General features: G+C 47.6%; 1 protein-coding gene across 1 annotated transcript in view; it reads right to left on the bottom strand.

The window, feature by feature from the left end:
* STARD7 (StAR related lipid transfer domain containing 7) overlaps nucleotides 1-23,866 on the bottom strand; it is a 36,978-nt gene that overhangs the window by 5,633 nt on the left and 7,479 nt on the right. Inside the window, exon 5 of the mRNA XM_063932028.1 lies at nucleotides 3,360-3,442. Coding sequence (XP_063788098.1) covers nucleotides 3,360-3,442 — 83 coding nt within the window. The remainder of the gene's footprint in view (nucleotides 1-3,359; nucleotides 3,443-23,866) is intronic.

Below are 23,866 nucleotides of genomic sequence, written 5' to 3'. Positions count from 1 at the left end.
TCCTTGGTAGCATGCGTATCAGTTAGGTGTGCATAAAACAAGAGGCTAAGGTGGATATCCAATTAGCCCCGGTAATTTACCGGGTCTAATTGCCCCGCCGGGGGCTATCTAATTAGCCCCGATAAGCTGGCACGAGTGGCGGCTTATCGGGGGGGGTTACCTTATGCTGCATCGGGTGCTGGCGCCTGACAGCTCCTGGTGCAGCGCTGGCTCCCTCTGGGCACATGACCGCTCACCATGTTACCGGAGGCTGGGCAAGATGGGGGATTCGGGTCGTGGTGCTGCCCCGGCTTCCCCACTATGGTTAAGCGCCAAGTGCCGGCTACTGGGCCGCTGCGCCCTCCCTGCAGTCCCAGCCTGCCTATGCTGCAGCGGGCAAGGGACACTGCAGGTCGCCGCGATTATCAGGGATTTTGTGGTGCCTACATCAGGCAGGCGAAACCAAATCCCCTGAAACAGTCCCGTTGCTGTTTCTACTGTAAACACACAGGTTTCACTGAAACTGTGTGTTTGCGGGAAATCATTTTTTTTTTTTTTTTTTTTTTACAGGCGATCCATATTAAATAGCCTTTAAAAAAAAAAAAAAATTATATATATATATATATATATATATATATATATATATATATATAATAATAATAATGTTAAAAAATAAAAATCGGTGCAACATCGGAAAGAAGTCCAAAAAACTTCCGGTTTTCGGACCAGATGTTAATTCACCGGTACTTGGATATCCCCCTAAATTGATGATGCCTATATCCTAAAGTTGCGTTCAGTAGATCATTTCAGAAACTAACAAGATCCAACTACTACAGAGCCTGTATATGAATGTCAGAAGTGGCATGCTGCTAAGAACCTCACTAGAGTGAACATACACCCCATCTAGACACCCCTGTAACTGTCCAGTAAAACTAGCACTGATTATTCTTGGTGAAGAACCTTTCTTGTATGCTTACAGTGTATAAATGAGCACTGCTGGTATATACTGTTGGGTTGCACTGCGGACAGACATTGACAAAAAAAAACAATAAAACAGCGCCCCTTGTGGTCAGATCACAAACTGGTGAAATGCTCGTTAGACATTTTATTATAATGAGTTACATTTAACAACACTTATAGCTAAATTCAATTTCCCCCGATAAACTAGCGTGGGTGAAAAACGGGAGATAACTGAACATGCGTAAACAAGGCTATCGGGCGTAACGCACAGAATCCGTGAACAGTGCAGATTCGTGCATTAACAGGGTCTCGCCACCCATTAACCTGTTGGTTATCTGGGATTTTTAGGGACCCCCTGAGGCAGGTTAAAAGAAAAAAAAATGCCGAAAACTCCTGGTTTCGGGGACAATTAACCCACGGTAATCTACCACAGCTCATTAAATTCTGCCCTTAGATGCATATCTGCGGAAGACCCATAATATTGCCAGGTACTTTCATTTTTTAACCTGCACTAATTGCGGACAGGTTATTACAGGTTTATTGTAGAACAGCACCTTGTAGCACTGTAGTAAATAGCTTGTTCCTGGAATATCACAGGTGCAAGTCAAAAAATGTATACTAGATACACAAAGGTATTGAAAAAACATTCAGATGACTTTAGTTCATTAGCATGTAAAGGTCAACATACACTAAAAACATTTAACCATCCTTATGTGCATTTTAGACATATTTATACAGAACATGTTAGTGTCCTTACCAGGTGAGTGGCATCTGACCCTACAGCGCTGCCTTCCCGACCCGGCATATTGCCAGGTCGGGTTGCTATACAGCGGTGGGGAATGACGCGTCACCAGGGGCGTCGCTGGAGATGCGCTCATCTCCGCGACGTCTCTCCGTGTGTAGTGAACGGGTCCCATCGACCCGGCAATCCGTTCACACTGCCACTGACCTGGTATTCAACCCGGGAATAACACTGCTTTATTCCCGGGTTTAATTACCGGGCCAGGCAACCCAGGAATTCGCCATGGGCCCTCTCACACCGCACACCGACCCGTGGCGACCCAACAATATGCCGGGTCGATACCGGGTTATTTGTGCGGTGTGAAAGAGGTATTATTTTCATTGCTGTGGGATATGACACAGTCTCTGCTCTTTCTATTGAACACAACTGTATGCCTGTAACACTTATTTTTTATACAGTGGAAACAATAAAACAGTCTGTCCGATGATACATAAACCACACTTTTAACTGAGGAATGTATTTAATAGAGGCTGCTGTAGAGAATGTACCATCAGCTTAGTTATGTGGAGAGACAGGAAGGGGAGTTTCATTTGTGCCTCATAATCAGGGACTAGCCAAAACTTTGTGGTGCCCTTAGCAACATTTTGAAGGGGCCTTTACCCAAAGCCTCCAGAGCAGGCATGTCAAACTCATGGTCATCCAGCTGTTGTGAAACTACAAGTCCCAGCATGCTTTACCAGATGATCAGTGGAAGGTATGCTGGCAAAGCATGCTGGGACTTGTAGTTTCACAACAGCTGGAGGGCCACGAGTTTGACATGCCTGCTCTAGAGGGACACCTCTCCGCAGCAGTGGTTAATTTTATGCCCCATAATAGTGCACTAGTTTATTTTCTGAAGCATCCTTAGTTAGTTAATGTTATGCCCCATCGTAGAGTCCTAGTATATTTTAGGTATCATAGTAATGTCCTAGTTCACATTAGGTCACATTGTAAGGTTGCCAATACACATTATGCAACACGGGTGGTCTTCTGTATGCCGACTGACGGGATCCCGGCGCACAGTATACCGGCGCCGGGATCCCGACAGCCGACATACCGACACTTATTCTCCCTCGTGGGGGTCCACGACCCCCCTGGAGGGAGAATAAAATAGTGTGGCGTGCGTAGCGCGCCACCGTGCCCGTAGCGTGGCGAGCGCAGCGAGCCCGCAATGGGCTCATTTGCGCTCGCCACATTGTCGGTAAGCCGGCGGTCGGGCTCCCGGCGCCGGTATGCTGGTCGCCGGGAGCCCGGCTGCCGGCATATCGTAGTGAACCCTGCAACACAGTATCCACAATTCATATTATGACATAATGCCACACTGTACTGCCTTCATGTCATACTGTACCACATTACAAGTGCCCCAGATCATATTATGTAACATTACAATGCCCTTCCGTTCATTTAATACACATTACACTGAGCAGGTCCAGAGGTTAAACTAGATATTTGTATCCCCCAAGCAAAAGTTATGCTATATACATTATTTACCATCCAATGATAAAACATTTTTATAACACATGTAACTGACAGGGAAGGTGGCCCCTTATCTCTGGGTCACGTAGCAGCTGCACTCCCTTGTTCTTAATTATATGTATCTCACAATATCAGCATGTGTAATATGGAGGCACGTCATTACCGAGACACCAAAACCATGAGGTTGTTCTCCAGGTCAATGTGATACTTCCTGACGTAGACATAATCCCGGGAATACATTGGGTACTGAGATGAAAGAATGAAAGAAGAAAAGAAAGTTACTGGGAAGTATAGCTAATGCTGCTTTTGTTATCTGCTATGGTAGGTACACCTTAACCTTACTGGTAGGCTATTTAATCAGATAAAAATATATTTGATGAACGGAGCCTAGCACCAAGTAAAGCATCAGGTTGACGTAGCAAACACACAAGATAACCAAGCTACGAGCTGTGTCTGCTATCCACTGCCTGCGTTAGCTATTATTTCTGGTACTTTTAGAGGCACGTTCACAACCCTGATAATGTTTACTCTACCAGTTAAAGTCACATGAGCTTTGCCACTGGGAGGAGGAGATAACAAGAGATTTGGGAAAAGAGAAGACAAACCATGCAGATGTACCAAAAAGTGAGCTTTACAAATAGGCCTAAAAGCACCGTTAGAGAAAGTAGTCCAGAAATAACACCTTCAAACCTTAAATCATTGCATTACGCAAATACAAAGAGAAACAAAAAAATCAAAGAAAAAAGGGTGACTGCACGTTTATTTTAAGAGCTTATCAAAGATTAACACATTAACGGTAAAACTGTAAAACGCTGGGGTAGGGGAAGTGAAGTTTCCCAAGGCATAAACTTCCTGTACAATGAAGGACATTGCGATTATCCTCTGCTTGCAGACACGCTTACACTACAGAGTAAATATACACTGCTCAAAAAAAATAAGAATTTACTCACCGGTAATTCTATTTCTCGTAGTCCGTAGTGGATGCTGGGAACTCCGTAAGGACCATGGGGAATAGACGGCTTTACAGGAGACTGGGCACATCTAAAGAAAGATTTAGGACTATCTGGTGTGCACTGGCTCCTCCCCCTATGACCCTCCTCCAAGCCTCAGTTAGGACACTGTGCCCGGAAGAGCTGACACAATAAGGAAGGATTTAGAATCCCGGGTAAGACTCATACCAGCCACACCAATCACACGTATAACTCGTGATAGGAACCCCGATTAACAGTATGATAACAAAAGGAGCCTCTGAACAGATGGCTCGCAATAATAACCCGATTTGTGTAACAATAACTATTTACAAGTATTGCAGACAATCCGCACTTGGGATGGGCGCCCAGCATCCACTACGGACTACGAGAAATAGAATTACCGGTGAGTAAATTCTTATTTTCTCTGACGTCCTAGTGGATGCTGGGAACTCCGTAAGGACCATGGGGATTATACCAAAGATCCCAAACGGGCGGGAGAGTGCGGACGACTCTGCAACACCAAATGAGAGAACTCCAGGTCCTCCTCAGCCAGGGTATCAAATTCGTAGAATTTTGCAAACGTGTTTGCCCCTGACCAAGTAGCAGCTCGGCAAAGTTGTAAAGCCGAGACCCCTCGGGCAGCCGCCCAAGATGAGCCCCCCTTCCTTGTGGAATGGGCTTTTCCAGATTTAGGCTGCGGTAGTCCCACCGCAGAATGCGCCAGCTGAATAGTGCTACAAATCCAGCGCGCGATAGTCTGCTTAGAAGCAGGAGCACCCAGTTTGTTGGGTGCATACAGGATAAACAGCGAGTCAGTTTTCCTGACTCCAGCCGTCCTGGAAACATAAATTTTCAGGGCCCTGACTACGTCCAGTAACTTGGAATCCTCCAAGTTCCCAGCAGCCGCAGGCACCACAATAGGCTGGTTCAAGTGAAACGCTGATACCACCTTCGGGAGAAACTGAGGACGTGTCCTCAATTCTGCCCTATACATATGGAAAATCAGAAAAGGGCTTTTATAGGACAAAGCCGCCAATTCTGACACACGCCTGGCCGAAGCCAGGGCCAACAGCATGACCACTTTCCACGTGAGATATTTCACATCCACAGTCTTAAGTGGTTCAAACCAATGTGATTTCAGGAACTCCAAAACCACATTGAGATCCCAAGGTGCCACTGGGGGCACAAAAGGAGGCTGAATATGCAGAACTCCCTTGACAAAAGTCTGAACTTCAGGCAGGGAAGCCAGTTCTTTCTGGAAGAAAATCGACAGGGCCGAAATCTGGACCTTAATGGACCCCAATTTGAGGCCCAACGTCACCCCTGCTTGTAGGAAATGCAGGAATCGCCCCAGTTGAAATTCCTCCGTTGGGGCCTACCTGGCCTCACACCAAGCAACATATTTTCGCCAATGCGGTGATAATGTTTTGCGGTGACATCCTTCCTGGCTTTGATCAGGGTAGGGATGACTTCCTCCGGAATGCCCTTTTCCTTCAGGATCCGGTGTTCAACCGCCATGCCGTCAAACGCAGCCGCGGTAAGTCTTGGAACAGACAGGGCCCCTGCTGCAGCAGGTCCTGTCTGAGCGGCAGAGGCCAAGGGTCCTCTGAAAGCATCTCTTGAAGTTCCGGGTACCAAGCTCTTCTTGGCCAATCCGGAACCACGAGTATAGTTTTCACTCCTCGCCTTCGTATTACCTTGGGAATGAGAGGCAGAGGAGGAAACACATAAACCGACTGGTACACCCACGGTGTTACTAGAGCGTCCACAGCGATCGCCTGAGGGTCCCTTGACCTGGCGCAATTCCACCTGTGGTCTTTCCCACCGGTTTACCAGTATTTGGAAGACTTCTGGATGAAGTCCCCATTCTCCCGGGTGGAGGTCGTGCCTGCTGAGGAAGTCTGCTTCCCAGTTGTCCACTCCCGGAATGAACACTGCTGTCAGTGCTAACACATGATTTTCCGCCCATCGGAGAATCCTTGTGGCTTCTGCCATTGCCCTCCTGCTTCTTGTGCCGCCCTGTCTGTTTACATGGGCGACCGCCGTGATGTTGTCTGATTGGATCAGTACCGGCTGGTTCTGAAGCAGGGGCCTTGCTTAGCTTAGGGCATTGTAAATGGTCCTTAGCTCCAGAATATTTATGTGAAGCGAAATCTCCTGATTTGACCACAGTCCTTGGAAATTTCTTCCCTGTGTGACTGCCCCCCAGCCCCGAAGGCTGGCATCCGTGGTCACCAGGACCCAGTCCTGTATTCCGAATCTGCGGCCCTCTAGTAGATGAGCCCTCTGCAGCCACCACAGCAGCGACACCCTGGTCCTTGCCGACAGGGTTATCCGCTGTTGCATCTGGAGATGGGACCCGGACCATTTGTCCAACAGGTCCCACTGGAAAGTCCTTGCGTGGAACCTTTCTGAATGGAATTGCTTCGTACGAAGCTACCATTTTTCCCAAGACTCGTGTGCATTGATGTACCGACACCTGTCCTCGGCTTTTTCCACTGGAAGAAACACTTTTTTCTGGTCTGTGTCCAGAATCATTCCCAGGAACAGAAGACGTGTCGTCGGGACCAGCTGTGACTTTGGAATATTGAGAATCCAGCCGTGCTGTTGTAGCACTTCCCGAGAAAGTGCTACCCCCACTACCAACTGTTCCTTGGACCTCGCCTTTATCAGGAGATCGTCCAAGTACGGGATAATTTAAAACTCCCTTCTTGCGAAGGAGTATCATCATTTCGGCCATTACCTTGGTAAAGACCCTCGGTGCCGTGGATAACCCAAACGGCAGCGTCTGGAACTGATAGTGACAGTCCTGTACCACAAATCTGAGGTACTCCTGGTGAGGGGGGTAAATGGGGACATGTAGGTACGCATCCTTGATGTCCAGGGAGACCATGTAATACCCCTCGTCCAGGCTCGCAATAACCGCCCTGAGCGATTCCATCTTGAACTTGAACCTTTTGATAATAAGTGTTCAAGGATTTTAAATTTAAGATGGGCCTCACCGAACCGTCCGCTTTCGGTACCACAAACATTGTGGAATAGTAACCCTTTCCTTGCTGAAGGAGGGGTACCTTGACAATCACTTGCTGTGAATACAGTTTCTGGATAGCCACCAACACTGCCTCCCTGACAAAGGGAGTTGCTGGTAAGGCAGATTTTAGAAAACGGCGGGGGGGGGGGGGGACGTCTCGAATTCCAGCCTGTACCCCTGAGATATTACTTGAAGGATCCAGGGATCCACCTGTGAGAGAGCCCACTGTGTGCTGAAATTTCTGAGACGGGCCCCCACCGTACCCGGGTCCGCCTGTGAAGCCCCAGCGTCATGCTGTGGACTTACCGGACGCGGGGGAGGACTTTTGCTCTTGGGAACTGGCTGTATGCTGCAGCTTTTTCCTTCTACCTTTGCCTCTCGGCAGAAAGGATGCGCCTCGAGCCCTCTTGTGTTTATGGGGCCGAAAGGACTGTACTTGATAATACGGTGCTTTCTTTTGCTGTGGGGTAGCCTGTGGCAAAATGTCGATTTCCCAGCCGTAGCTGTGGAAACGAGGTCTGAAAGACCATCCCCAACAGTTCCACCCCTCAGCAAAATATTGTCCCTATCCAGGGTATCAATATTATCCGACAGGGAATCTGACCACGCAGCAGCAGCACTGCACATCCATGCTGATGCAATCGCTGGTCGCAATATAATGCCAGTGTGTGTTATATAGCTTTTAGGGTAGCTTCCTGCCTTCTATCAGCAGGATCCTTTAGGGCGGCCGTATCCGGAGACGGTAGTGCCACCTGTTTTGATAAACGTGTAAGCGCTTTATCTACCCTAGGGGATGTTTCCCAACGTGACCTATCCTCTGGCGGGAAAGGGTACGCTGCCAATAACCGTTTAGAAATTATCAATTTCTTATCGGGGGAAGTCCAGGCTTCCTCACACACCTCATTTAATTCCTCAGATGCAGGAAAAACTACTGGTAGTTTTTTCTCACCGAACATAATACCCTTTTTTGTGGTACCTGGTGTACTATCAGAAATGTGTAATACATTTTTCATTGCCTCAATCATGTAACGGGTGGACCTATTGGAGGGTACACTAGTCTCATCGTCGTCGACACTGGAGTCGGTATCAGTGTCGACATCTGTGTCTGTCATCTTAGGTAGCGGGCGTTTTAAAGCCCCTGATGACACTTGAGACGCTGGAACAGTCACAAGCTGAGTAGCCGGCTGTCCTATGTCGTCAAACCTTTTATGTAAGGAGCTGACACTGTCACGTAATTCCTTCCATAAGTCCATCCACACAGGTGTCGACCCCTCAGGGGGTGACAACACATTTACAGGCATTTGCTCTGCCTCCACATCATTTTCCTCATCATACATGTCGACACAGCGGTACCGACACACAGCACACACACAGGGAATGCTCTGACAGAGGACAGGACCCCACAAAGCCCTTTGGGGAGACAGAGGGAGAGTATGCCAGCACACACCAGAGCGCTATATACCACAGGGATATCACCTATAAAGAGTGTTTTCCCCATATAGCTGCATATATATATATATATATATTATACTGCGCCTAAATTTGTGCCCCCCCTCTTTTTTACCCTTTCTGTTGCAGGACTGCAGGGGAGAGCCAGGGAGCGATCCTTCCAGCGAAGCTGTGAGGGAAAATGGCGCCAGTGTGCTGAGGGAGATGGCTCCGCCCCTTTTTCGGCGGGCTTTCTCCCGCTATTTTAATATTTCTGGCAGGGGTTAATATACACCTATATAGCCTCTGGGGCTATATATGGTGTCAGTTTGCCAGCCAAGGTGTTATTTATTGCTGCTCAGGGCGCCCCCCCCCCCCAGCGCCCTGCATCCATCAGTGACCGAAGTGTGTGGTGTGCATGAGGAGCAATGGCGCACAGCTGCAGTGCTGTGCGCTACCTTGGAGAAGACAGAAGTCTTCAGCCGCCGATTTTCCGGACCTTCTTGCTTCTGGCTCTGTAAGGGGGACGGCGGCGCGGCTCCGGGAACGGACGACGAGGTCGGGTCCTGTGTGCGATCCCTCTGGAGCTAATGGTGTCCAGTAGCCTAAGAAGCCCAAGCTACCACCACTTAGGTAGGTTCGCTTCTTCTCCCCTTAGTCCCTCGGTGCAGTGAGCCTGTTGCCAGCAGGTCTCACTGTAAAATCAAAAACCTAAATTATACTTTCTTTCTAGGAGCTCAGGAGAGCCCCTAGTGTGCATCCAGCTCAGCCGGGCACAGAAATCTAACTGAGGCTTGGAGGAGGGTCATAGGGGGAGGAGCCAGTGCACACCAGATAGTCCTAATTCTTTCTTTAGATGTGCCCAGTCTCCTGCGGAGCCGTCTATTCCCCATGGTCCTTACGGAGTTCCCAGCATCCACTAGGACGTCAGAGAAATAAAGGGAACACTTAAACAACACAATGTAACTCCAAGTCAATCACACTTCTGTGAAATCAAACTGTCCACTTAGGAAGCAACACTGATTGACAATCAGTTTCACATGCTGTTGTGCAAATGGAATAGACAACAGGTGGAAATTATAGGCAATTAGCAAGACACCCCCAATAAAGGAGTTGTTCTGCAGGTGGTGACCACAGACCACTTCTCAGCTCCCATGCTTTCTGGCTGATGTTTTGGTCACTTTTGAAAGCTGGCGGTGCTTTCACTCTAGTGGTAGCATGAGACGGAGTCTACAACCCACACAAGTGGCTCAGGTAGTGCAGCTCATCCAGGATGGCACATCAATGTGAGCTGTGGCAAGAAGGTTTGCTGTGTCTGTCAGCGTAGTGTCCAGAGCATGGAGGCGCTACCAGGAGACAGGCCAGTACATCAGGAGACGTGGAGGAGGCCGTAGGAGGGCAACAACCCAGCAGCAGGACCGATACCTCCGCCTTTGTGCAAGGAGGAACAGGAGGAGCACTGCCAGAGCCCTGCAAAATGACCTCCAGCAAGCCACAAATGTGCATGCGTCTACTCAAACGATCAGAAACAGACTCCATGAGGGTGGTATGAGGGCCCGACGTCCACAGGTGGGGGTTGTGCTTACAGCCCAACACCGTGCAGGACGTTTGGCATTTGCCAGAGAACACCAAGATTGGCAAATTCGCCACTGGCGCCTTGTGCTCTTCACAGATGAAAGTAGGTTCTCACTGAGCACGTGACAGACGTGACAGAGTCTGGAGACGCCGAGGAGAACGTTCTGCTGCCTGCAGCATCCTCCAGCATGACCGGTTTGGCAGTGGGTCAGTTATGGTGTGGGGTGGCATTTCTTTGGGGGCCGCACAGCCCTCCATGTGCTCGCCAGAGGTAGCCTGACTGCCATTAGGTACTGAGATGAGATCCTCAGACCCCTTGTGAGACCATATGCTGGTGCGGTTGGCCCTGGGTTCCTCCTAATGCAAGACAATGCTAGACCTCATGTGGCTGGAGTGTGTCAGCAGTTCCTGCAAGACGAAGGCATTGATGCTATGGACTGGCCCGCCCGTTCCCCAGACCTGAATCCAATTGAGCACATATGGGACATCATGTCTCGCTCCATCCACCAACGCCACGTTGCACCACAGACTGTCCAGGAGTTGGCGGATGCTTTAGTCCAGGTCTGGGAGGAGATCCCACAGGAGACCATCCGCCACCTCATCAGGAGTATGCCCAGGCGTTGTAGGGAGGTCATACAGGTACGTGGAGGCCACACACACCACTGAGCCTCATTTTGACTTGTTTTAAGGACATTACATCAAAGTTGGATCAGCCTGTAGTGTGTTTTTCCACTTTAATTTTGAGTGTGACTCCAAATCCATGGGTTAATAAATTTGATATCCATTGATAATTTGTGTGATTTTGTTGTCAGCACATTCAACTATGTAAAGAACAAAGCAACTATGTAAAGAACAAAGTATTTAATAAGAATATTTCATTCATTCAGATCTAGGATGTGTTATTTTAATGTTCCCTTTATTTTTTTGAGCAGTGTATAACGCACCACTAGAATTGTCCAGTGATGGAAACGTTTCCGCAGTGTTATCTAGTAGCTCCATGTGCCCTACAAGTCAGTCTTTCATTGTTTAACTTGTACAAGCTGCTCGCTGCACATTGCCATATCTGTGATCTCATACATATTCCAAGTCACGTGCTGCAGACAAGACATCAGCAGCAAATCTATCAATATTAATAAAATTATACACAAACATACAGACGCGATATCCAGATAAACTGCAACACACGCGTGCGTATGTATGTATGTATGTATGTATGTATATATACACACACATACACACACACATATACATACATACACACACACACACACACACACACACGTGTGTGTGTGAAAATGGTTGTCTTTGGGGGCGCCTATTCATATAACTTTCTATAGGTTAATTCCTTATCACAGAGATCTTAATTATAATTTTGAATATCACAATAAATCATTGAGTACAACCACATTTAAACAATAAACAAGCTAAAAAAGTGTACATATATAATATATATTACTCCATGGACACAATGTGTATGTTAAAAAAATCAATCGGATCTTTTTATTATTGGATCTGAATGATCAATCCATAAAACAGCGGCTTAAAAAAAGGGAGGTAGAGTGTAACGCTGCCAGATGAGTGGATGGTGGGTAAGAGCAACACGGCTACATAACTATATGCTGATATATATATTTTTTCCATATAGGAACTCACAAATAATTTTGGATATAACATTTAATATCAAAACGGATGTGCTATCCAGCCATAGTGCCAATATGCATATTTATGGATATTGATTGTTTTTAACCATTTGATTGTGTAATAAAATATTTTAAATACTTATGCGCTCTCTTATATATGTATTTGAAGTCTATTATCAAATCTCGTACACACTTTAACACAATCAGACAAGAGCACACAAGTTATAGAATTGTTTTAGCTTTTAAATATATATACAGCAGTGCCTTTCCAGAACGGATGCATGTTATATACTGATAACATTCACACAAACAGAAGTCCCCATATTTTAATTTGTTTAACTTTGAATTAACATTTGATGCACAGCCACGTGCAGAAATTATATTAATAGTGAGCTTGCATAGGCTTTAAGAGGGACCGAATACATGCAAATATCTTTCATTTACTAGCTTGTACATCTCTCCTGCAAATGGCTAGAAAACCACCTATAACTGATGCTATATAGGTATGGATTAACACACAGGAGGTTGATAGAAATATACAGCAACCTATTTGGTCACTGTTGCAGGAAGCCAAATAATGTAGAATATAGGCAATAAATGAAAAGACTGTCCAAAAGAGAACCTTTTTCTAAAAGAAAAACTTAGAACTTTTTTTGTATCTTCGGTTAAACATTTATGTGAGTATATTAATATCCACTACCAGTTTAAAAAGGGTTGGGTTTGATATGTCGGCGGACGGGATCCAACGGTCAAAATAGCGATCGTGGCATCCCAATGGTGAGAACCCCGACAGGGGCAAGGTAAGTAGACTTACCTCTCCACAATGGTCCCTAACCCTAATCCTCCCCTGTGGTACATAACCCGCTCCCGTAGCATAACCTTGCTGACGGTCTGGCAAAATTTCGTTCGGTATCTCGGCAGTCAGGATCACATTTTCGGCACTGGAATCCCATTTGAGATGCCAGTACTAGCATTCCAAAAAAATTGTCAGCATTCCGGGATCGATATTTCGACTGCTGGGATCCAGACCGGATCCAGTTTAAAAAGGATAGCTCCATTTTCAACCAAGTGGCCTCTATTAAATATATTAGGCCAAAACATAAATTAAAAAAAAATATATACGTATGGAACCTGGTACCCACGAGTTTCCAGCAGTGCCTGTCCTCCTATGGAGCAATACAGCTTAGTTTGTCTGCAACGCTTCACAAACACTGGTACTGTATGATCTGTCCCGCCACCTACCACTTTAAAAGCCATTGTGTCTGCTTATCTGCAGGCTCTGGTGCACAAAATTCAGACACCAGTGGGTATAACCATACTAGAGGGAGCTTGGGCAGGATGCCACAGAGCAGAGGCCAAGTCTCCATGGTGTGACTGGTTGCATGTATCCCAGTGGTACTAATTATACTCAGGTATGTAGTGTCACTGTAAAATGCCATGCGCCTGCTAGAATTACCTTTTGAAAACATAATGAGCTAGACAACATTTCATGGGCAAATATTAGCGTTAGGTTTAATGAAGTCATTTTTGCCCAAGATATATCTGTTTGTTTGCTTTGTTTAGTAAGCTTTGTAAAGAATAGAATGGGAGAGCCGTTACATCCAGATTTCTGCCCAACGGTGCCAGCTCAATGTAAATAATTCATTGTAAAGTTCAGAATCCCAGAATATTCAGCCGATATATAAAGCAGTTTTCGTTTCAGCAACCTGGGTAAATAGTGTACACAGTGAAACTATTTACAGAACTCTGTTTTAGTCAACATAGGAGGGTCACAATGTACTTCACGCAGTACCAAACAGCCTTTTAAATGCTCCATCCTAAAACCATGGACATCATGATGGACTGGCAGTAGCAGCATTAAAGACTTACAGGGATGCAAGGAAACAGGTACGATGATACATATATGGTGGGAAAGCTCCCTCATTGTTCCATTTTGGCAGGAAAACATTGCCTTGGCTTCAGAGATTTTAGGTCATTTGGTACCTTACAGCCCTGATTTTTGGCTTCATTCTTATTTTACCATTCCTGGTATTTAAAAAAAAAAATAAGAATTTACTCACCGATAATTCTATTTCTCGTAGTCCGTAGTGGATGCTGGGAACTCCGTAAGGACCATGGGGAATAGCGGGCTCCGAAGGAGGCTGGGCACTCTAGAAAGATCTTAGACTACCTGGTGTGCACTGGCTCCTCCCACTATGACCCTTCTCCAAGCCTCAGTTAGGTACTGTGCCCGGACGAGCGTACACAATAAGGAAGGATTTTGAATCCCGGGTAAGACTCATACCAGCCACACCAATCACACTGTACAACTCGTGATATGAAACACAGTTAACAGTATGAAACGATAGAGCCTCTCAACAGATGGCTCAACAATAACCCGATTTAGTTAACAATAACTATGTACAAGTATTGCAGATAGACCGCACTTGGGATGGGCGCCCAGCATCCACTACGGACTACGAGAAATAGAATTATCGGTGAGTAAATTCTTATTTTCTCTAACGTCCTAGTGGATGCTGGGAACTCCGTAAGGACCATGGGGATTATACCAAAGCTCCCAAACGGGCGGGAGAGTGCGGATGACTCTGCAACACCGAATGAGAGAACTCCAGGTCCTCCTTAGCCAGGGTATCAAATTTATAGAATTTTGCAAACGTGTTTGCCCCTGACCAAGTAGCAGCTCGGCAAGTTGTGAAGCCGAGACCCCTCGGGCAGCCGCCCAAGATGAGCCCACCTTCCTTGTGGAATGGGCATTGACAGATTTTGGCTGTGGCAGGCCTGCCACAGAATGTGCAAGCTGAATTGTACTACAAATCCAACGAGCAATAGTCTGCGCAGAAGCAGGAGCACCCAGCTTGTTGGGTGCATATATGATAAACAGCGAGTCAGATTTTCTGACTCCAGCCGTTCTGGAAACATATTTTCAGGGCCCTGACCACGTCTAACAACTTGGAGTCCTCCAAGTCCCTAGTAGCCGCAGGCACCACAATAGGCTGGTTCAGGTGAAACGCTGACACCACCTTAGGGAGAAACTGGGGACGAGTCCTCAATTCTGCCCTATCCATATGGAAAATCAGATAAGGGCTTTTACATGATAAAGCCGCCAATTCTGATACTCGCCTGGCCGAAACCAAGGCCAATAACATGACCACTTTCCAAGTGAGATATTACAGATCCACGGTCTTTAGTGGTCCCAAGGTGCCACAAACGGGGGCTGAATATGCAGCACTCCATTTATACATGTCTGAACTTCATGTACTGAAGCTAGTTCTTTTTAAAAGAAAATCGACAGAGCCGAGATCTGTACCTTAATGGAACCTAATTTAAGGCCCATAGTCACTCCTGCTTGCAGGAAATGCAGAAATCGACCTAGTTGAAATTCCTCTGTTGGGGCCCTTTCGGCCTCACACCATGCAACATATTTCCGCCATATGCGGTGATAATGATTTGCTGTAACCTCTTTCCTGGCTTTAGTAAGCGTAGGAATGACTTCCTCCGGAATGCCCTTTTCCTTCAGGATCCGGCGTTCAACCGCTATGCCGTCCAACGCAGCCGCGGTAAGTCTTGGAACAGACAGGGCCCCTGCTGCCGCAGGTCCTGTCTGAGTGGCAGAGGCCATGGGTCCTCTGATATAATTTCTTGAAGTTCTGGGTACCAATCTCTTATTGGCCAGCCCGGAACCACGAGTATCGTTCTTACTCCTCGCCTTCTTATTATTCTCAGTACCTTTGGTATGAGAGGCAGAGGGGAGAACACATAAAACGACTGGTACACCCACGGTGTTACCAGAGCGTCCACAGCTATCGCCTGAGGGTCCCTTGACCTGGCGCAATATCTTTTATAGCTTTTGTTGAGGCGGGACGCCATCATGTCCACCTGTGGCCTTTCCCAATGGTGTACAATCCTTTGGAAGACTTCTGGAGGAAGTCCCCACTCTCCCGGGTGGAGGTCGTGTCTGTTGAGAAGATCTGCTTCCCAGTTGTCCACTCCGGGAATGAACACTGCTGACAGTGCTAACACATGATTTTCCGCCTATCGGAGAATCCTTGTGGCTTCTGCCATCGCCATCCTGCTTCTTGTGCCGCCCTGTTGGTTTACATGGGCGACTGCCGTGATGTTGTCTGATTGGATCAGTACCGGCTGGTTTTGAAGCAGAGGCCTTGCCGGCCTCAGGGCATTGTAAATGGCCCTCAGGTCCAGAATGTTTATGTGTAGGGAAATCCACCTGACTTGACCAAAGTCCCTGGAAGTTTCTTCCCTGTGTGACTGCCCCCCCAGCCTCAAAGGCTGGCATTCATGGTCACTAGGACCTAGTCCTGTATGCCGAACCTGCGGCCCTCTTGAAGATGGGCACTCTGCAGCCACCACAGTAGAGATACCCTGGTCCTTGGAGACAGGGTTATCAGCCTATGCATCGTAAGATGCGGTCCGGACCACTTGTCCAACAGGTCCCTCTGAAAAGTTCTTGTATGGAACCTGCCTAATGAGATTGCTTCGTAGGAAGCTACCATTTTTCCCAGGACTCGCGTGCCATGATGCACCGCTACCTGTTATGGCTTCCGGAGGTCTCTGACTCGAGATGACAACTCCTTGGCTTTCTCCTCCCGGAGAAAACTATTTCTGGTTTATGTCCAGAACCATCCCCAGGAACAGTAGACGTGTCATAGGAACCAGCTGTGACTTTGGACTGTTTAGAATCCAACCGTGCTGTTGTAGCACTTTCCAAAATAGTGCTACCCCTACTACCACCTGCTCCTTGGACCTCGCCCTTATAAAGAGATTGTCCAAGTGCGGGATAATTAAAACTCCCTTTTTTCGAAGGAGTATCATCATTTCGGCCATTACCTTGATAAAACACCCTCGGTGTCATGTACAGTCTAAACTGCAGTTCTGGATTTGGTAATGGTAATCCTGTACCACAAATCTGAGGTACTCCTGGCGAGGATAGTAAATGGGGACATGCAGGTAAGCATCCTTGATGCCCCGGGATACCATGTAATCCCCCTCGTCCAGGCTTGTAATAACCGCCCTGAGCGGTTCCATCTTGAACTTGAATTTTTTTATGTATGTGTTCAAGGATTTTAAATATAAGAAGGGTCACACCGAACTATGCGGTTTCGGTACCCCAAACCGTGTGGAATAGTAACCCCGTCCTTGTTGAAGTAGGGGCACCTTGAGTATTACCTGCTGGGAATACCGCTTATTAATTGCCTCTAGCACAGCCTCCCTGCCTGAGGGAGTTGTCAGCAAGGCATATTTAAGGAAACGGCTGGGGGGAGACATCTCTAATTCCAGCTTATACCCCTGAAATACTACTTGAAAGAAAACAGGGATCACCTGTGAGCGAGCCCACTAATTGCTGAAATTTTTTGAGACGGCCCCCCACCATACCTGGCTACACCTGTGGAGCACCCGCGTCATGCTGTGGACTCACAGGAAGCGGGGGAAGAATTTTGATTCTGGGAACAGGCTGCTGGTGCAGCTTTTTCCCTCTTCCCTTGTCTCTGTACAGAAAGGAAGCGCCATTTGACCCGCTTGCTTTTCTGAAGCCGACAGGTTTCTGTGAGGAAACCTGAGGTAAAAATATTTCTTCCCAGCACATTGCTGTGGATACGAGGTCCCAGAGACCACCCCCAAATAATTCCTCACCCTTATAAGGCAGAATCTGTATGCGCTTTTTAAGTCAGCATCACCTGTCCAGTGACAGGTCTCTAATACCCTCCTGACAGAATGGACATTACATTCATTTTGGATGCCAGCCGGCAAAATATCCCTCTGTGCATCCCTCATATATAAGACGACGTCTTTAATATGTTCTCATATTAGCAAACTAGTATGCTTAACAGGGTCACCGACCACGCTGCAGCAGCACGATCTGCAGTTTTTAGTCTAGTACCTGAGTGTGTAAATACAGACTTCAGGATAGCCTCCTGCTTTTTATCAACAGGTACCTTCAAAGTGGCCGTTCCTAAAACGGCAGTGCCACCCTTTTTGACAACCGTGTGAGCGCCTTATCCACCCTAGGGGATACCTCCCAGCGTAACTTATCCTCCTGGCGGGAAAGGGTACGCCATCAGTAACTTTTTATAAATTACCAGTTTCTTAACGGGGGAACCCACGCTTTTCACACATTTCATTTATTCATCTGATGGGGGAACAAAACACTGCCTGTTTTTTCTCCCCAAACCTAAAAACCCATTTTCAGAGGTGCTTGGGTTAATGTCAAAAATATATAACACATTTTTTATTGCCGGGACCAAGTCACGGCTGTTCCTAGTGGATTTTGTACATGTCTCAACCTTGTCGACACTGGAGTCAAACTCCATGTCGACATCTGTGTCTGCCATCTGAGAGAGCGGGCGTGTTTGAGCCCCTGATGGCCTTTGAGACGCCTGGGCAGGCGCGGGCTGAGAAGCCGGCTGTCCCACAGCTGTTACGTCATCCACCCTTTTATGTAAGGAGTTGACACTGTCGGTTAATACCTTTTACCTATCCATCCACTCTGGTGTCGGCCCCACAAGGGGCGACATCACATATATCGGCCTCTGTTCCGTCACCATATAAGCCTCCTCATTCAACATGTCGACACAGCCGTACCGACACACCGCAGACACACAGGGAATGCTCTAAACGAGGACAGGACCCACAAAAGCCCTTTGGGGGGACAGAGTGAGAGTATGCCAGCACACACCAGAGCGCTATATACTGCAGGGACTAACTGAGTTATGTCCCCTATAGCTTTATATATATATATATATATATATATATATATATATATATATATATATATATATATATATATATATATATATATATATATATATATATATAATGTATACTGCGCCTAAATTTAGTGCCACCCCTCTCTTTTTTTAACCCTTGTAGACTGCAGGGGAGAGCCAGGGAGCTTCCCTCCAACGGAGCTGTGAGGGAAAATGGCGCCAGTGTGCTGAGGAGATAGGCTCCGCCCCTTTTTCGCGGCCTATTCTCCCGTTTTTTATGGACTTCTGGCAGGGGTATTTACCTCATATATAGCCCCTGGGGCTATATATTGAGGTATTTTTGCCAGCCAAGGTGTTTTTATTGCTGCCTCAGGGCGCCCCCCCCCAGCGCCCTGCACCCTCAGTGACCGAAGTATGAAGTGTGTGAGAGGAGCAATGGCGCACAGCTGCAGTGCTGTGCGCTACCTTGGTGAAGACTGAGTCTTCATGCCGCCGATTTTCCGGACCATCTTCTTGCTTCTGGCTCTGTAAGGGGGACGGCGGCGCGGCTCCGGGACCGAACATCAAGGCTGGGCCTGCGGTCGATCCCTCTGGAGCTAATGGTGTCCAGTAGCCTAAGAAGCCCAATCCGGCTGCAAGCAGGCGAGTTCGCTTCTTCTCCCCTTAGTCCCTCGCTGCAGTGAGCCTGTTGCCAGCAGGTCTCACTGAAAATAACAAATTCTAAGACTATAACTTTCTAAGAGCTCAGGAGAGCCACTAGTGTGCATCCAACCTCGGCCGGGCACGAAATCTAACTGAGGCTTGGAGGAGGGTCATAGTGGGAGGAGCCAGTGCACACCAGGTAGTCTAAGATCTTTCTAGAGTGCCCAGCCTCCTTCGGAGCCCGCTATTCCCCATGGTCCTTACGGAGTTCCCAGCATCCACTAGGACGTTAGAGAAAAGACTTTCCAAGTATAGTAACAATGCTGCTAGGGCTGTACTCCCAGACCGTTGACGCTCTCAGACTCTCCCCACAACGTGGGAATGGTAACAATGCCTAGATATTTACATAGCTATGGGCAATATCTTCTTCCAGGTATGCAGTTAATTTCCCGACTGTCGGGATCCTGGCGGTCAAAAAGGAGACTTACCATAGTTAAATCTCTTTCTGCGAGGTAAACTGGGTTACACAGGGAATACATCAGGGTGTAGAGATGGATCTTGATCCAGAGGCACTAACAGGCTAAAGTTTTAGACTGTCCCAGGATGCATTGCGGAGCCTCCTCTATATAACCCCGCCTCCAGGCACTGTGAGCTCAGTTTTGTTAACCAGTTCAATGCAGAAGCAGGTAAGAGAGACGGCAGATGTTAGTCACATAGAACCACATTGTCACGACAGGAGAAGGGACTAGCGGCTAATGCCACACAAACCCAAAGAAGCTAAGTTCGTCAGGGTGGGCGCCCTATGGAACCTAGTGTACCTCGCAGAAAGAGATTTAACCATGGTAAGTCTACCATAAATCTCCTTTTCTGAAGCGGGGTACACTGTGTTCCAAAGGGAATACATCGGAGATGTCCTAAAGCAGTTCCTCAAGGGAGGGGACGCACCTTAGCGGGTATAAGAACCCGGCATCCAAAGGAAGCATCCTGGGAGGCAGAAGTATCAAAGGCATAGAACCTAATGGACGTGAGGACCATGCAGCCACCTTGCACAATTGTTCTGCGGACGCGCCACAATGGGCCACCCAAGAAGGTCCAACAGAGAGAGTAGAATAGGCTTTAACAGCGGCAGGAGCGGAGAGCCCAGCCTGCGCATAAGCTTGTGCAATCACCATTCTAATCCATCTGGCCAAGGTTTGCTTATTCGCAGACCAGCCACGTTTGTGGAAACCAAATAGTACAAAAAGGGCATCTGACCTCCTAATAGAGGCAGTCCTCTCCACATATATACGGAGAGCCCTTACCACATCCAAAGACCGCTCTTTGGGGGACAAGTCAGAAGAAGAGATAAAGGCCGGAACCACAATCTCTTGGTTAAGGTGAAAAGATGACGCACTTTAGGTAAATAACCTGGGCGAGTTCTAAGAACTGCCTGGCCATGATGGAATATTAAAAAGGGTGAGCGACAGGACAAAGCGCCTAAGTCCGACACCCTTCTAGCAGAGGCAATAGCCAGTAGAAACAGGACCTTGGCTGTGAGCCATTTAAGGTCCACTGTCTCAAGAGGTTCAAGTGGAGACTTTAGCAGGGCATTCAGGACAACAGACAGATCCCATGGAGCCACAGGAGGGACATAGGGAGGATGAATCCGCAGTACGCCCAGAGTGAATGTATGAACGTCAGGTATAGACGCAATTATTCTCTGAAACCACACCGGCAAGGCAGATACGTGAACCTTGAGGGAGGCCAGACGAAGTCCTAAATCCAGGCCTTGTTTCAAAAAAGCCAGAAGTCTGGAAGTACTAAACTTGTAATCATAATTCTTAGCAGCACACCAGGTGAAAATAAGAATTTACTTACCGATAATTCTATTTCTCATAGTCCGTAGTGGATGCTGGGGACTCCGTAAGGACCATGGGGAATAGCGGCTCCGCAGGAGACTGGGCACATCTAAAGAAAGCTTTAGGACTAACTGGTGTGCACTGGCTCCTCCCCCTATGACCCTCCTCCAAGCCTCAGTTAGGATACTGTGCCCGGACGAGCGTACACAATAAGGAAGGATTTTGAATCCCGGGTAAGACTCATACCAGCCACACCAATCACACCGTATAACCTGTGATCTGAACCCAGTTAACAGCATGATAACAGAGGAGCCTCTGAAAGATGGCTCACAACAATAATAACCCGATTTTTGTAACAATAACTATGTACAAGTATTGCAGACAATCCGCACTTGGGATGGGCGCCCAGCATCCACTACGGACTATGAGAAATAGAATTATCGGTAAGTAAATTCTTATTTTCTCTAACGTCCTAAGTGGATGCTGGGGACTCCGTAAGGACCATGGGGATTATACCAAAGCTCCCAAACGGGCGGGAGAGTGAGGATGACTCTGCAGCACCAAATGAGAGAACTCCAGGTCCTCCTCAGCCAGGATATCAATTTTGTAGAATTTTACAAACGTATTTGCTCCTGACCAAGTAGCTGCTCGGCAAAGTTGTAAAGCCGAGACCCCTCGGGCAGCCGCCCAAGATGAGCCCACCTTCCTTGTGGAGTGGGCATTTACAGATTTTTGGCTGTGGCAGGCCTACCACAGAATGTGCAAGCTGAATTGTACTACAAATCCAACGAGCAATAGTCTGCTTAGAAGCAGGAGCACCCAGCTTGTTGGGTGCACACAGGATAAACAGCGAGTCAGATTTCCTGACTCCAGCCGTCCTGGAAACATATATTTTCAGGGCACTGACAACGTCTAGCAACTTGGAGGCCTCCAAGTCCCTAGTAGCCGCAGGCACCACCAATAGGTTGGTTCAGGTGAGACGCTGAAACCACCTTAGGGAGAAACTGAGGACGAGTCCTCAATTACTCCCTGTCCGAATGGAAAATCAGATAAGGGCTTTTTCAGGATAAAGCCGCCAATTCTGACACGCGCCTGGCCCAGGCCAGGGCCAACAGCATGACCACTTTCCATGTGAGATATTTTAACTCCACAGATTTAAGTGGTTTAAACCAATGTGACTTTTGGAACCCAAAACTACATTGAGATCCCAAGTGCCACTGGAGGCACAAAAGGAGGCTGTATATGCAGTACCCCTTTTACAAACGTCTGAACTTCAGGGACTGAAGCTAGTTCTTTTTGGAAGAAAATTGACAGGGCCGAAATTTGAACCTTAATGGACCCCAATTTCAGGCCCATAGACACTCCTGTTTGCAGGAAATGTAGGAATCGACCCAGTTGAATTTCCTCCGTCGGGCCTTACTGGCCTCGCACCACGCAACATATTTTCGCCAATTGCGGTGATAATGTTTTTGCGGTTACATCCTTCCTGGCTTTGATCAGGATAGGGATGACTTCATCCGGAATGCCTTTTTTCCTTCAGGATCCGGCGTTCAACCGCCATGCTGTCAAACACAGCCGCGGTAAGTCTTGGAACAGACAGGGTCCTTGCTGGAGCAGGTCCCTTCTTAGAGGTAGAGGCCACGGATCCTCCGTGAGCATCTCTTGAAGTTCCGGTTACCAAGTCCTTCTTGGCCAATCCGGAGCCACGAATATAGTGCTTTCTCCTCTCCGTCTTATCAATCTCAGTACCTTGGGTATGAGAGGCAGAGGAGGGAACACATACACTGACTGGTACACCCACGGTGTTACCAGAGCGTCTACAGCTATTGCCTGAGGGTCTCTTGACCTGGCGCAATACCTGTCGAGTTTTTTAATCATGTGGACGACTTCTGGGTGAAGTCCCCACTCTCCCGGGTGGAGGTCGTGATGAGGAAGTCTGCTTCCCAGTTGTCCACTCCCGGAATGAATACTGTTGACAGTGCTATCACATGATTTTCCGCCCAGCGAAGAATCCCTGCAGCTTCTGCCATTGCCCTCCTGCTTCTTGTGCCACCCTGTCTGTTTACGTGGGTGACTGCCATGATGTTGTCCGACTGGATCAATACCGGCTGACCTTGAAGCAGAGGTCTTGCTAAGCTTAGAGCATTGTAAATGGCCCTTAGCTTCAGGATATTTATGTGAAGTGATGTCTCCAGGCTTGACCCTAAGCCCTGGATATTCCTTCCCTGTGTGACTGCTCCCCAGCCTCGCAGGCTGGCATCCGTGGTCACCAGGACCCAGTCCTGAATGCCGAATCTGCGGCCCTCTAGAAGATGAGCACTCTGCAACCACCACAGGATGGATACCCTTGTCCTTGGTGACAGGGTTATCCGCTGATGCATCTGAAAATGCGACCCGGACCATTTGTCCAGTAGGTTCCACTGGAAAGTTCTTGCGTGGAATCTAACGAATGGGATTGCTTCGTAGGAAGCCACCATTTTTACCCAGAACCCTTGTGCATTGATGCACTGAGACTTGGTTCGATTTTAGGAGGTTCCTGACTAGCTCGGATAACTCCCTGGCTTTCTCTTCCGGGAGAAACACCTTTTTTCTGGACTGTGTCCAGGAACATCCCTAGGAAACAGAAGACAAGTCGTCGGAACCAGCTGCGATTTTGGAATATTGAGAATCCAATCGTGCTGCCTCAACACTACCTGAGATAGTGCTACACCGACTTCCAACTGTTCCCTGGATCTTACCCTTATCAGGGAATCGTCCAAGTAAGGGATAACTAAAATTTCCTTCCTTCGAAGGGATATCATTTCGGCCATTACCTTGGTAAAG

Source organism: Pseudophryne corroboree, chromosome 6 (assembly GCF_028390025.1).
Source record: "Pseudophryne corroboree isolate aPseCor3 chromosome 6, aPseCor3.hap2, whole genome shotgun sequence".
Taxonomy (NCBI): Eukaryota; Metazoa; Chordata; class Amphibia; order Anura; family Myobatrachidae; genus Pseudophryne; species Pseudophryne corroboree.
This window is presented reverse-complemented; position numbering and strand designations above follow the sequence as displayed.